The sequence below is a fragment of the Pituophis catenifer genome, unplaced genomic scaffold, assembly GCF_029215685.1.
Source record: "Pituophis catenifer annectens isolate HBS135680 unplaced genomic scaffold, rPitCat1.0.hap2 SCAF_15, whole genome shotgun sequence".
NCBI lineage: Eukaryota > Metazoa > Chordata > Lepidosauria > Squamata > Colubridae > Pituophis > Pituophis catenifer.
This window is the reverse complement of record NW_027256895.1, coordinates 11,741,327-11,754,400: the sequence shown is the minus strand read 5'-3', so window position 1 is coordinate 11,754,400 and position 13,074 is coordinate 11,741,327. Positions and strand designations below refer to the sequence as shown.

General features: G+C 41.1%; 1 protein-coding gene and 1 pseudogene across 1 annotated transcript; both read left to right on the top strand.

Moving 5' to 3' along the window:
• The first annotated feature begins 1,074 nt into the window (after positions 1 to 1,074).
• On the top strand, positions 1,075 to 2,028 carry LOC139324623 (olfactory receptor 6E1-like; annotated as a pseudogene).
• Positions 2,029 to 8,681: 6,653 nt separating this feature from the next.
• LOC139324638 (olfactory receptor 6E1-like) lies at positions 8,682 to 9,635 on the top strand. Its single transcript, XM_070954363.1, has one exon. The coding sequence runs from the start codon at positions 8,691 to 8,693 to the stop codon at positions 9,633 to 9,635; it is 945 nt and encodes a 314-aa protein (XP_070810464.1). The 5' UTR covers positions 8,682 to 8,690.
• Positions 9,636 to 13,074: the final 3,439 nt, after the last annotated feature.

Below are 13,074 nucleotides of genomic sequence, written 5' to 3'. Positions count from 1 at the left end.
CTTCCTTCCATCTAGCTTGAAGTTGACCGGTTTGTTACATTCTTCTCTATGATCCTCCCTTCTTGGGTTTGCATGGGGATTCAAAGTAACAGAGATAATACAGAGATAGAGACTGATAGGAGTTGGAAGGGATCTTGGAGGTCTTTTAGTTCAAATCTTCTCAAGCAGGAAACTCTACACCATTTTCCACAAGTGGTTGTCCGGTCTCTTCTTAAAAGCCTCCAGTGATGGACCACCCACAACAACTGAAGACTAGTCATTTTGTTGGTTAATTGTTAAATGTTTCTAGAATGCCTTTTTGCAAGTTCACTTTTATGACGACACTTTTGTGCTGGTTTACCCTTCCTTAGCATTATGCCACGAGGATGGAGTGAGGAGATGGATTCAACACAAGAACATATTTAGGGAAATTTTTGGACTAATGAACTCTCTGACAAAATGCTCATCCTCCAGATTTGTCAGTCATGTAAACTCAACCTGTACACTTGTAAACCAGGATCTATAGAGACTTGGCACGGAGATTCTGCAGGGCATATTCCAGTGGTGAAATTCAATTTTTTGTTACTATTGGTTCTGTGGGCGTGGATTGGTGGGTGTGGCAGGTGAAGGATCCTGCAAAATCCCCATTCCCTCCCCACTCCTGGGGGAAGGATATTGCAAAATCTCCATTCCCACTCCACTCTGGGGCCAGCCAGGGATGGTATTTTCTGGTTCTCCGAACTGCTCATAATTTCCACTACCAGTTCTCCAGAACCTGTCAGAACCTGCTGGATTTCACCCCTGGCATGTTCCCCTATGATGAATTACAGTAGCGGCCAAAATTGTGGAAAGCCTCTGGAGCCTGGGGAGGGCGAAAACAGGCCCACCGTGTCATTGCATGCCAAAAGCGGGGGTCGCGCAGGGGGGTCGCCCACACATACCCCCGCTTTTGATGGCAAAAAGGTGAGCCATCACTGCCTTAGACTAATGATCTGATAATAATCAAAGCTGGTGAAATTGGATTTATTGGAAATTTGCGATTAAAATGAAATTGGAGTTGAAATAATCTCTTATCGTTTCATTCTATTTTCAGGAATGAACTGAATGGCAAACAGCACCACAGTGAGAGAGTTCATCTTGTTAGGGCTGACCAACAACCATCAACTTACCGTTGGACTTTTCCTCATCCTGCTTGGGATTTACCTTTTAACATTGATAGGAAACATGTTGATTATTATGATCACACTGGCGAATGCCCAACTGTATACCCCGATGTATTTTTTCCTCCGATATGTGGCATGGGTAGAGATTGGGTATGTGAGTACCATCATTCCTAAAACACTGGCCAACATGGCCACTGGCAGCAAAAGCATCTCTTTAGCTGGTTGCTTCGCACAGATGTTCTTCTACTTTTTTTTTGGGACCACTGAGTTCCTTCTATTGGCCACAATGTCTGTTGATCGATACATAGCCATCTGTAACCCTCTTCACTATCCAACCATCATGAATGAACAAATCTGCTCCTTATTGGTACTTTGTTGTTGCGCTGGGAGTTTGTCACTAATTCTAGTTCCAAGCATTCTTTTCCTTCAAATACCATTTTGTGGTCCTAATATCGTCAATCATTTCTTTTGTGACAATGGATTTCTAATCAAACTATCATGTGTTGACACTGGCCTCTTAGAACTGGTTAATTTTCTGATTTCCGCATTAGCTTTGTTTGGGACTTTAATTATCAGCATTGTGTCTTACATCAAAATAATTTGTACAATTCTGAGAATCCCATCAACTACAGGGAGGAAGAAGACTTTCTCCACTTGTGCCTCACACATGAGTGTGGTCTCCATCACATACGGCAGTTGTATTTTCATATACATAAGACCCGAAGGCAGCAGCCAATTAGAATTCAACAAAATAATGGCTCTTTTGAATACTGTCATGGCTCCACTTTTGATCCCATTCATATATTGTTTGAGGAACAAACAAGTACAGGATGCTTTGGGGACTGAACTGAGACGATCGGTTGTGTTTTGCAAGAAATTGAGATGATTTGTCATCGATGGGACCTTGAAGTAGATATTTTACAGGTTTAAGTTCTACTTTGTTAAACTGTGGCATGTGCTGTTTTCAGATGTAATGAACGCACACTGAGATGGTTTTACAAGGGGACCTGAGAATACATAAGGTTATGGTAATCAGAAACCAAGAGTGGTGCGATGGCCTAGAGGTGGAGCTCTCACCTCACGATCAGAAGGCTGTGAGTTTGATCCTAGGAAGAGACAGCTATTTCTTTCTCTGGGCACAATGAGAATATATCTGCTGAATATAACTCTGAATTGGCGACAAGCAGGGCATTCGGCCAGTAATCACTCAGCCCCATTCAGTTTACCAGACTCCACCCCACAAGGGATTATGGGGTCATTAAAAGGTGATGATGATAATGATGATGATGATGATGGCAATCAGGAACCAAAACATCTGATAATCCCCAACAAAATAAACCACAATACATGAGAAATACACACACAATGTTTTAGTCTGGCTTTGGATTTGACATTGACAGAGAATGCATGATAAATATTTCTTGCAATTCACAATAGGCTTCTTTGCTCCTTGAGACGTCCCTGTGGGATCTTCACAGTTAGTCTCGAATACAGTACTGCCTGGCAAAAATAAACTAGGGAATAAAAGTTTGACAGATGTTGTTGTTTTGCCTCTGATTTGTATGAAACATACCCTAATACTCTAGAATATTGATTTTATTGATTTTATTGATTTATTTTATTACATTTCTATACCGCCCTTCTCCCGAAGGACTCAGGGAGGTGTACAGCCATATTAAAACAAACCCATCACAAAAATTAAAAACCATTAAAATAATTAAAGCAATTTGGCCGTTATTAAAACCCTTAGCTAAAACCTCTTTAAAACCAATTAAAAGCCATTAACATTAATTTAGTCAGTCAGGCCGGCTTGATTGAATGATAGAGTCTTCAGAGCATGACGGAAGGCGCAGAAGTCGGGGATCCTTCTTATATCTGGGGGCAGCTCATTCCATAGGGCAGGAGCCCCCACAGAGAAGGCTCTCCCCCTGTGGGTCACCAGCCGACATTGCTTGGCCGATGGCACCCTGAGGAGGCACTCTCTGTGAGAGCGTATCGGACGGTGGGAGGCATTCGGTGGTAGAAAGCGGTCCTGTAGGTATCCCAGTCCTAAGCCATGGAGCGCTTTGAAGATGGTGACAAGCACCTTGAAACGCACCCGGAAGACCCCTGGGAGCCAGTGCAGCTCACGCAAGACAGATGTTACCCGGGAGCGACGGGTCGCTCCCATAACCACTCATGTGGCCACATTCTGGACCAGTTGGAGCCTCCGGGTGCTCCTCAAGGGGAGTCCCATGTAGAGAGCATTACAGTAGTCCAGACGGGCATGAGTGACCGTGCGTAAGGCGTCCCGATCCAGAAAGGGACGCAACTGGGAAATCAGGTGAACCTGATAGAAAGCCCCCCTGGCCATGGCTGTCATATGATCGTCTAAAGATAGCCGCGTATCCAGGAGGATGACCAAGTTGTGAACCCTCTCTGAGGGGGACAAGATCTCCTCCCCAATAGCCAGCGATGGTATCAGTTGGCTATATCGGGGCGCCGGAAACCACAGCCACTCGATCTTGGAGGGGTTGAGTCTGAGCCTGTTCCTCCACATCCAGATCCGCATGGCCTCCAGGCAACGGGACATCACGTCAAATCAAATTTAAAAAAAAATATATTGTTTTTATTTGTTTCCTAGTACGATTTGATAGTTTATTAGTAACCTTGACTATCACTAAGTGTTGTATCTTTTCATTCTTGATGAATATATTTTATTCTCCTTATGTACACTGAGAGCATATACATCAAAGACAAATTCCTTGTGTGTCCAATCACACTTGGCCAATAAAGAATTCTATTCTATTCTATTCTATTCTATTCTGTTCTGTTCTGTTCTGTTCTGTTCTATTCTATTCTATTCTATTCTATTCTATTCTATTCTATTCTATTCTATTCTATTCTACACTCACACACACACACACACACACACTATAGACTGTACACAAAACATATATATGTTGTAAAATTCTAGATGAGTCACACGCCATCCATAGTTCAACACAGCATTACTTTTCACTATTTTTCCAATCCTGCCCCTCATAATAGGAGTGTCTCAGTGCTTCCTAGGAGATCTGTTCCCTGCTTAACTCTCTAGGAAAAGGACCATCTGTTACATAGGTGGATGGGATGAAAGAAGTGGGTGGAGAGATTGGGAATCATGAATGGTCAAGAGGAAGATTGGCATTTAACTAGAAAATTGATTTGGTGTGATTAAAAACCCAGCACACTTATTTAAAACACTGATTGACTGCTCATCTGATAAACAACGCTGGGACACTTCCAATCAAATCAAATCCTAGTTTCTATATTAAGAAGAGATTGGACAACTATTTGTCTGAAATGGTACAGGGTTTCCTGCCTAGGGGGCTGGACTGGAAGACCTCCAAGGTCACTTCCAACTCTTTTGTTATTCTGTAACTCTGTCATTGCTTAATATCTGGATTCTCAGTCATCCAGGTTATGGTTGTCCCAAAGATGCTTTTTCAAAGGCCAACCGGATTTTCTTTGTTTTTCCTCAAAGACGTTTCGCTTCTCATCCAAGAACTGAAGACACTTCTTGGATGAGGAGCGAAATGTCTTTGAGGAAAAACAAAGAAAATCCAGTTACCTTTGGAAAAAGCACCTTTGGGATTTTTCTGCCTTTCTGTTAAAATGATATATCTATTAAACGAAGAGCAGCTAACGCATGAGGGAATTAACCTATCACTTTCAAAATGAGATACTTGTGTTTCCCCAAAAATAAGACCATGTCTTATGGTGTGGTTTTTTTTGCCACCAAAAAAGGCACCAGGTCTTATTTTCGGGGTATGTTATCCACTGACTCACCTCACTTGCACAAAAAGGAGCAAAAAGGAGCCCTGGCCTCCTTTTTGCTATCAGAGGCCTTCAGGAATGTCTTCTTTTGCAGCCAGCAAGGCTGGCGCGGCTTTCCCGAAGGCCTCTGCAGCCGATAACAGAGCTCCAGATCAATCCGGAGCTCTGTGATCAGCTACAGAGGCCTTCGGCGAAGCCTTGCCGGCTGCAGAAGAAATGGGCTGGCAAGGCAGGTGTCGGGGTGCGCGAGGCCTGGCTGCAACTGTCCGAAGGTAAGTAGTAGGTCAGCTCCACCTCCCCATCCCCGCCCTAGCTTAATTTTTACCCATGGACCCAGGAGTGGGCGGGGTCTTATTTTTGGGATAGGGCTTATATTGGGCACACATGTAAATATCAAGCTAGGATTTAATTTTGAGATAGGTTGTATTTTTGAGAAAACACAGTAACACCATTTGCATTCTATGCTGCCAAAAATAACAAACCTTAGATCATGGTTTACAAATCACAGCGGTTGTGTAAAGGCAGAACCAAATCACAGCTAAAGTTGTTTTCTTGCACTAGCACTGATGATGTTACCTAGTTTGGGCAACAAAACGTCTGCAGGAAAACAAGCAAGCTCAGAGAGCGCCAAGGACCCCTCATTTTAACCCTGAGCTACAAATATTCTCCTTTATTGGTACCACAATTAAAGTTGCATGGCGTATTGCCAAAAAAAAGCACAATACAGGAGGGATGTGGACAAAATGATTTTGCCTGTCTTTGGGTTTGACATCAATAGAGGAAACAGACATAGAATACCTATTACAGATTTCCCTGTGATGCATTTCTTCACTGCTTCAGGAATCCCTGAGGGATCTTTGCAAGCCAATCTTGAATACCTTTTACACCATCTGTTTCAAAATAATAATTATCTCCGTGGCTTATGAGAAGTTACTTCTATGTTCATTGCCATAAAAAGATACAGAAGGCATGCATGCAGAAAAATTGTCCTGTATACTCCTGCGAACTAAGAATCATTCCAAAGGCACTCTGAATGGTGAATATTATCTTTTCCTAAATTTAAATTAGGAAATAAAGTTCTGAAGGATAATTTTCCTTCTTTTGGTTTGTCAATACATGCAGTCTTGTCTAACAAACTGGGAGATGGTTTTATTGGCAGAAAGAAGATAATGACATAGCATAGGATTCATGAAATTTGTATGACTATTTTAAAGTAAATTGGAAATGGAGGAGGATTGTGGAAATGTTTCAATGCTTGGGTCAAGAATATTGGGTTTTAATACTGTTGCCGAAAATCAAGAGACTGATTGCAAAGTTTCAGATTGTTGCATTAGGTAAAGGATGGTTAGGACTGGTTTAGAAACAAAACTGAAGCCAAATTTTGTTTAATCATATACTGTACCATGTTTCCCCAAAAATAAGACACTGTCTTATATATTTTTTTTGAATGCTGAAATAAGCACTTGGCCTTATTGCCATGCGCTCAAAAGCCCAATTGGGCTTATTATTAGGGGATGTTTTATTTTGGGGGAAACAGGATAGTGGCCAAAATTGTGGAAACCTTTTGGGAAAAGTGTATTTTCTAAAACTAGTTAATAACACCACTTTTTTTTTTTTTTTGGAGTAGTATCATAAAAATATATATGAATGGAAAGATAACTTAATCAAGATGTAATGCAAGAAATTTTATGAAGGATTTGCTATTAGAATAGCAGTTACAGTATAAAGAAGAAAAGGGAGACACGTAGAAAAAATGAGATATGCAAAAATGATCACCATGTCAGTTAATACTTAGTTGGGAAGCCTTTAGCATGAATTACAGCCTTACAATGTCTTCCCCATGGAGTGAACAAAGTCTTTTACTTCTGCAGCTGTTATCATGTGAAACCAAGATGGAATGATTGCTTCAATTAACTGGGTTTTATTGCTGGGTCGCTTCTGACTAACAATTTTCTGTAGTCGTCTCCATAGCTTTTCAATTGGGTTAAGGTCTGGACTATTCCCAGGCCATTCCAGCAGTGGAATAGGATTATTTTGAAACTCCAAAACAGAAGAAGGAGAAGGAGAAGGAGAAGGAGAAGGAGAAGGAGAAGGAGAAGGAGAAGGAGAAGAAGAAGAAGAAGAAGAAGAAGAAGAAGAAGAAGAAGAAGAAGAAGAAGAAGAAGAAGAAGAAGAAGAAGAAGAAGAAGAAGAAGAAGAAGAAGAAGAAGAAGAAGAAGAAGAAGAGGTGGTGGTGGTGTTATTAGACATCAAACCTCAAAAATACACTTTTCCCAAAAGGTTTCCACAATTTTGGCCACTACTGTAATTAGATGGGTTTAAGACCTATCCTGCTGCACTGGCAGAAAATGATTTAGTGTTATTTGAAGAGGAATAATTTTTGAGAGCCGACATTTCTGGGCACTGTTTTGGGTAATTGTCGAACAAGGAAGACATATGGGAGGAGGGAATCTGCGTTGCCACATTGGGACGATCTCCACTATAGATTGATTATGTGTCATCAAGTCATTTCTTTTACTCCTACAGAACATGCAGATTTTTTCCCCCATGATGATCTGTCCTTAAACTGGTCCTTCAACTCTTCCAATGGTGCGTTCATCATTGCTAACCGAGTTTCTCCACTTTACTTCTGTCCTTTCTATTCTTTTGATTCCTTCCACCTTTCTGATCATTACAACTGTCTCCGGAGAGCTAGGTCTCTCCATTATAGACACAATAGAAATGTCATCACTTTGTTGCATTCTTCTCTATGATCCTCCCTTCTTGGGTTTGCATGGGGATTCAAAGTAACAGAGATAATACAAAAATAAAGACTGATAGGAGTTGGAAGGGATCTTGGAGGTCTTTTAGTTCAAATCTTCTCAAGCAGGGAACTCTACACCATTTCCCACAAGTGGTTGTCCAGTCTCTTCTTAAAAGCCTCCAGTGATGGACCAGCCACAACGACTGAAGACTAGCCATTTCATTGGTTAATTGTTAAATGTTTCTAGAATGCCTTTTTGCAAGTTCACTTTTATGACGACACCTTTGTGCTGGTTTACCCCTCCTTAGCATTATGCCACGAGGATGAAGCGGGAGATGAATTCAACACAACAACATATTTAGGGAAATTTTTGGACTAATGAACTCTCTGACAAAACGTTCATCCTCCAGATTTGTCAGTCATGCAAACACAACCTGTACACTTGTAAACCAGGATCTATAGAGACTTGGCACGGAGATTCTGCAGGGCATATTCCAGTGGTGAAATTCAATTTTTTTTTACTATCGGTTCTGTGGGCATGGATTGGTGGGCATGACAGGGGAAGGATACTGCAAAATCTCCATTCCCACCTCACTCTGGGGCCAGCCAGGGGTGGTATTTTCTGGTTCTCCGAACTACTCAAAATTTCTGCTACCGGTTCTCCAGAACCTGTCAGAACCTGCTGGATTTTACCCCTAGCATGTTCCCCTATGATGAATTACGGTAGTGGCCAAAATTGTGGAAAGCCTCTGGAGCCTGGGCAGGGTGAAAAACAGGCCCACCGGGTCATTGCATGCCAAAAGCGGGGGTCACGCAGAGGGGTCACCCACGCATAACCCCCGCTTTTGGCGTGCGATGGCAAAAAGGTTAGCCACCACTGCCTTAGACTAATCATCTGATAATAATCAAAGCTGGTGAAATTGGATTTATTGGAAGCTTGCGATGAAAATGAAAATGGAATTGGAGTAATCGCTTATCATTTCATTCTCTTTTCAGGAATGAACTGAATGGCAAACAGCACCACAGTGAGAGAGTTCATCTTGTTAGGGCTGACCAACAACCATCAACTTACCGTTGGACTTTTCCTCATCCTGCTTGGGATTTATCTTTTAACATTGATAGGAAACATGTTGATTATTATGATCACACTGGCGAATGCCCAACTGTATACCCCGATGTATTTTTTCCTCCGATATGTGGCATGGGTAGAGATTGGGTATGTGAGTACCATCATTCCTAAAACACTGGCCAACATGGCCACCGGCAGCAAGAGCATCTCTTTAGCTGGTTGCTTCACACAGATGTTCCTCTACTTTTTTCTTGGGACCACTGAGTTCCTTCTCCTGGCCACAATGTCTGTTGATCGATACATAGCCATCTGTAACCCTCTTCACTATCCAACCATCATGAATGAACAAATCTGCTCCTTATTGGTACTTTGTTGTTGGATTGGGGGTTTGTCACTAATCCTAGTTCCATCCATTCTTTTCTTTCAAATGCCATTTTGTGGTCCTAACATCGTCAATCATTTCTTTTGTGACAATGGATTTCTAATCAAACTATCATGTGTTGACACTGGCCTCTTAAAACTTGTTAATTTTGTGATTGCCATATTATCTTTGCTTGGGACTTTAATTATTAACATTGTGTCTTACATCAAAATAATTTGTACAATTCTGAGAATCCCATCAACTACAGGGAGGAAGAAGACTTTCTCCACTTGTGCCTCACACATGAGTGTGGTCTCCATCACATACGGCAGTTGTATTTTCATGTACATAAGACCCGAAGGCAGCAGCAAATTAGATTTCAACAAAATAATGGCTCTTTTGAATACTGTCATGGCTCCACTTTTGATCCCATTCATATATTGTTTGAGGAACAAACAAGTACAGGATGCTTTGAGGACTGAACTGAGACGATGGGTTGTGTTTTGCAAGAAATTCAGATGATTTGTCATTGATGTGACCTTGAAGTAGATATTTTACAGGTTTAAGTTCTACTTTGTTAAACTGTGGCATGCGCTGTTTTCAGATGTAATGAACACACACTGAGATGGTTTTACAAGGGGACCTGACAATACATAAGGATATGGTAATCAAGAATCAAGAGTGGTGTTATGGCCTAGAGATGGAGCTCTCACTTTACGATCAGAAGGTTGTGAGTTTGATCTTAGGTAGAGACAGCTATTTCTGTCTAGAGACAGGAACCAAAACATCTGGTAATCCCCAACAAAATAAGTTTATTTATTTATTTATTTATTTATTTATTTATTTATTTATTTATTTATTTATTTATTTATTTATTTATTTATTTATTTAGTCAGCTTATTGCCCCCACAAACCGGGTCCTCATTTTACCCATCTTAGAAAGGATGGAAGGCTGAGTCGACCATGAGCCTGGTGAGAATTGAACTCGCAGTAATTGCAGGCAGCTGGATGTTAAATGCTGCCTTAGTAGGAGGCATTAGCCTCCTATGCCACTCAGGCTCCTGAGTGGCGTACATGAGAAATACACACACAATGTTTTAGTCTGGCTTTTGATTTGACATTGACAGAGAATACATGATAGATATTTCTTGCAATTCACAATAGGCTGCTTTGCTCCTTGAGAAGTCCCTGTGGGATCTTCACAGTTAGTCTCGAATATGTGTTGCATCTTATTATGCTTCAAAACAGTAACTAGGTTCCTATTTGGTTTTTTGGTTTTTTAAATAATATTTATTAAATTTCCAAAGATTAAAATACACAGTACAAAAAGAAACATAATACACAAAAAAACAAGAAAAAAAACAAACACAGAGACAGACAAAAAGCAAAAAATATAAACAACCAAAAAGGAACATATCAAAATTTCAATACTAATAACAACTTTTCTGCATCGGTATCTCTAACCTATTTAACCTCTTTACACAAATTCTACTTCTAAATATCTCTACCTTAAACTTACACCTTTATTTAAATTATCTTGATTTTCTATTTACAATTCGATCTCATAACAAAAACATCCCTTAAATTTTATGTATTACTCTCCAACCAGGAATACCATTTATTCCATATTAAATAGTACTCGGTGTCCTCCCTCTCCTTCATTTCTGTAGATAATCTGTCCGTCTCTGCACTTTTGAATATTCTTTTTATTATGATTTGATCTGGAAGGGTGTCTGGTTGTTTCCAATTTTGTGCTATCACAATTCTACTTGCCGTTAGTATGTGCAATACGATATATTGTATATATTGTATTGTATGGAAGGGAAAATGCAGAAAAGTATACAATATATCATCTTACACATACTAAGCTTCCTATTGTTTTTAAGAGGTGGCTTCCATGATCATTGCTCAGAAAAGATAGAGAAGAAGAACGTACCAAATCTGCACAGAGGATACATCCGTGAGCCAAGCATCTCCCCCAAACAACTGAGAATGGAGAAAATTATGCTTCCCAAACATTCAATTAAGGGGTAATGCTTTAATAGATGTATTTGCTTTGCCTCCGATTTATAAGCAAAATCAGCACAATTTCACAATCTAGAAAAAAGGCTATGACTAACAGAAAAATATAAGATAATAGCACAGAGAGATCATGAAAATTTTCTAAATATGTTACATCTATGGAGATTCTCAGTCATCCAAGGCATCGTTGTCCCAAAAGTGTCTTTTCAAGAGGAAAAAACAACAATGTCACTTTTTGGACATCCTGAATATGTTTTATGTATATTGTTATATGGTAAAAATACTGCCTGGGAAAAATAAACTAGGGAATAAAAGTTTGATAGATATTGTTGTTTTGCCTCTGATTTGTATGAAACATACCCTAATACTCTAGAATATTGATTTTATTGATTTATTTTATTACATTTCTATACCCAGTATGATTACTGGGAAATCAGGCGAACCTGATAGAAAGCCCCCCTGGCCATGGCCATCATATGATCGTCTAAAGACAGCCACGTATTCAGGAGGATGCCCAAGTTGTGAACCCTCTCTGAGGGGGACAAGATCTCCTTCCCAATAGCCAATGATGGTGTTAGCTGGTTACATTGGGACATCGGAAACCACAGCCACTGAGTCTTGGAGGGGTTGAGTCTGAGCCTGTTCCTCCCCATCCAGATCCGCATGGCCTCCAGGCAATGGGACATCACGTCAAGGGCATAATTGGGGTGGTCTGGGGTAGAAATGTACAGCTGCGTGTCATCTGCATACAGTTGACACTCCACCCCAAAACCACGGATGATTTCACCCAGCGGCTTCACATAAATGTTGAACAGGAGGGGCAAGAGGACTGACCCTTGTGGCACCCCACAAGTAAGGTTATATACGATTACCAGTATGAACCTGATGATGAATACCGCAAAGATCTTGAAAAAATTGTGAATAATTCTCTTGCAAGGGGTGAGTATTTTTACCATTTTTAAAAATGTTTAGTTCTCAAGAGTGGTTAGCTGTAAATTTACTCTATGAAACTAAGAAATGATTTGCAGAGTTCAAAAGAGGTAGATTAAATCAGATAATCTTTAATGTATAATGTTTGGGGATGGCTTAGAAGCAAACATAAATTAAACCCAGTTCATAGAACAAAGAATAATAGAGTTGGAAGGGACCTTGGAGGTCTTGGAGTCTAACCCCCTGCTCGAGCAGGAGACCCTATACCCGTGATGGCAAACCTATGGCACGTGTGCCACAGGTGACACGTGTAGCCATATCAGTGGGCACAAGAACTCAGCTCCGGTGCGCATCCATGCACTGGCCAGCTGATTTTTGGGCCTTCTGGGCCCACCAGAAGTAGGGAAACAGGTTGTTTCCTGCCTCCGGAGGGCCTTGGGGGGTGGGGAAGGCAGTTTTCGCCCTCCCCAGAAAGGCTCCAGAGGCAAGTGAGAGAGAAAAACGGGCCTACTGGGCCATCGTGTGCCAGTAGCGGGGGGGGGGGGGGGGTTGTGCGTGCATACACGGGGGTGGGACACATAGAATTATGGGTGTGGTCATGCACACGTATGACCCCCCATGCCCCTCCCTCCTGGCACGCGATGGCAAAAAGGTTAGCCATCACTGCCCTATACCAATTCAGATAAATGGTTGTCCAGTCTTTTCTTGAAAGCCTCCAGTGATGGAGCATCCACAACTTCTGAAGCCGTTCCACGGGTTGATTGTTCTCACTGTCAGGAAATTTCTTCTTAGTTTTAGGTTGCTTCTCTCCTTGATTATCTTCCATCCATTGCTTCTCGTCTTGCTTTTTGGTGCTTTGGAAAATAGTTTGACCCCCTCATCTTTGTAGGAGCCCCACAAATATTGGAACACTGCTATCATGTCTTCCCTAGTCCTTCTTCCCACTAGAATAGACATATCCAATTCCTGTAACTATTCTTCATATGTTTTCTCCTCCAGCCCCCTAATC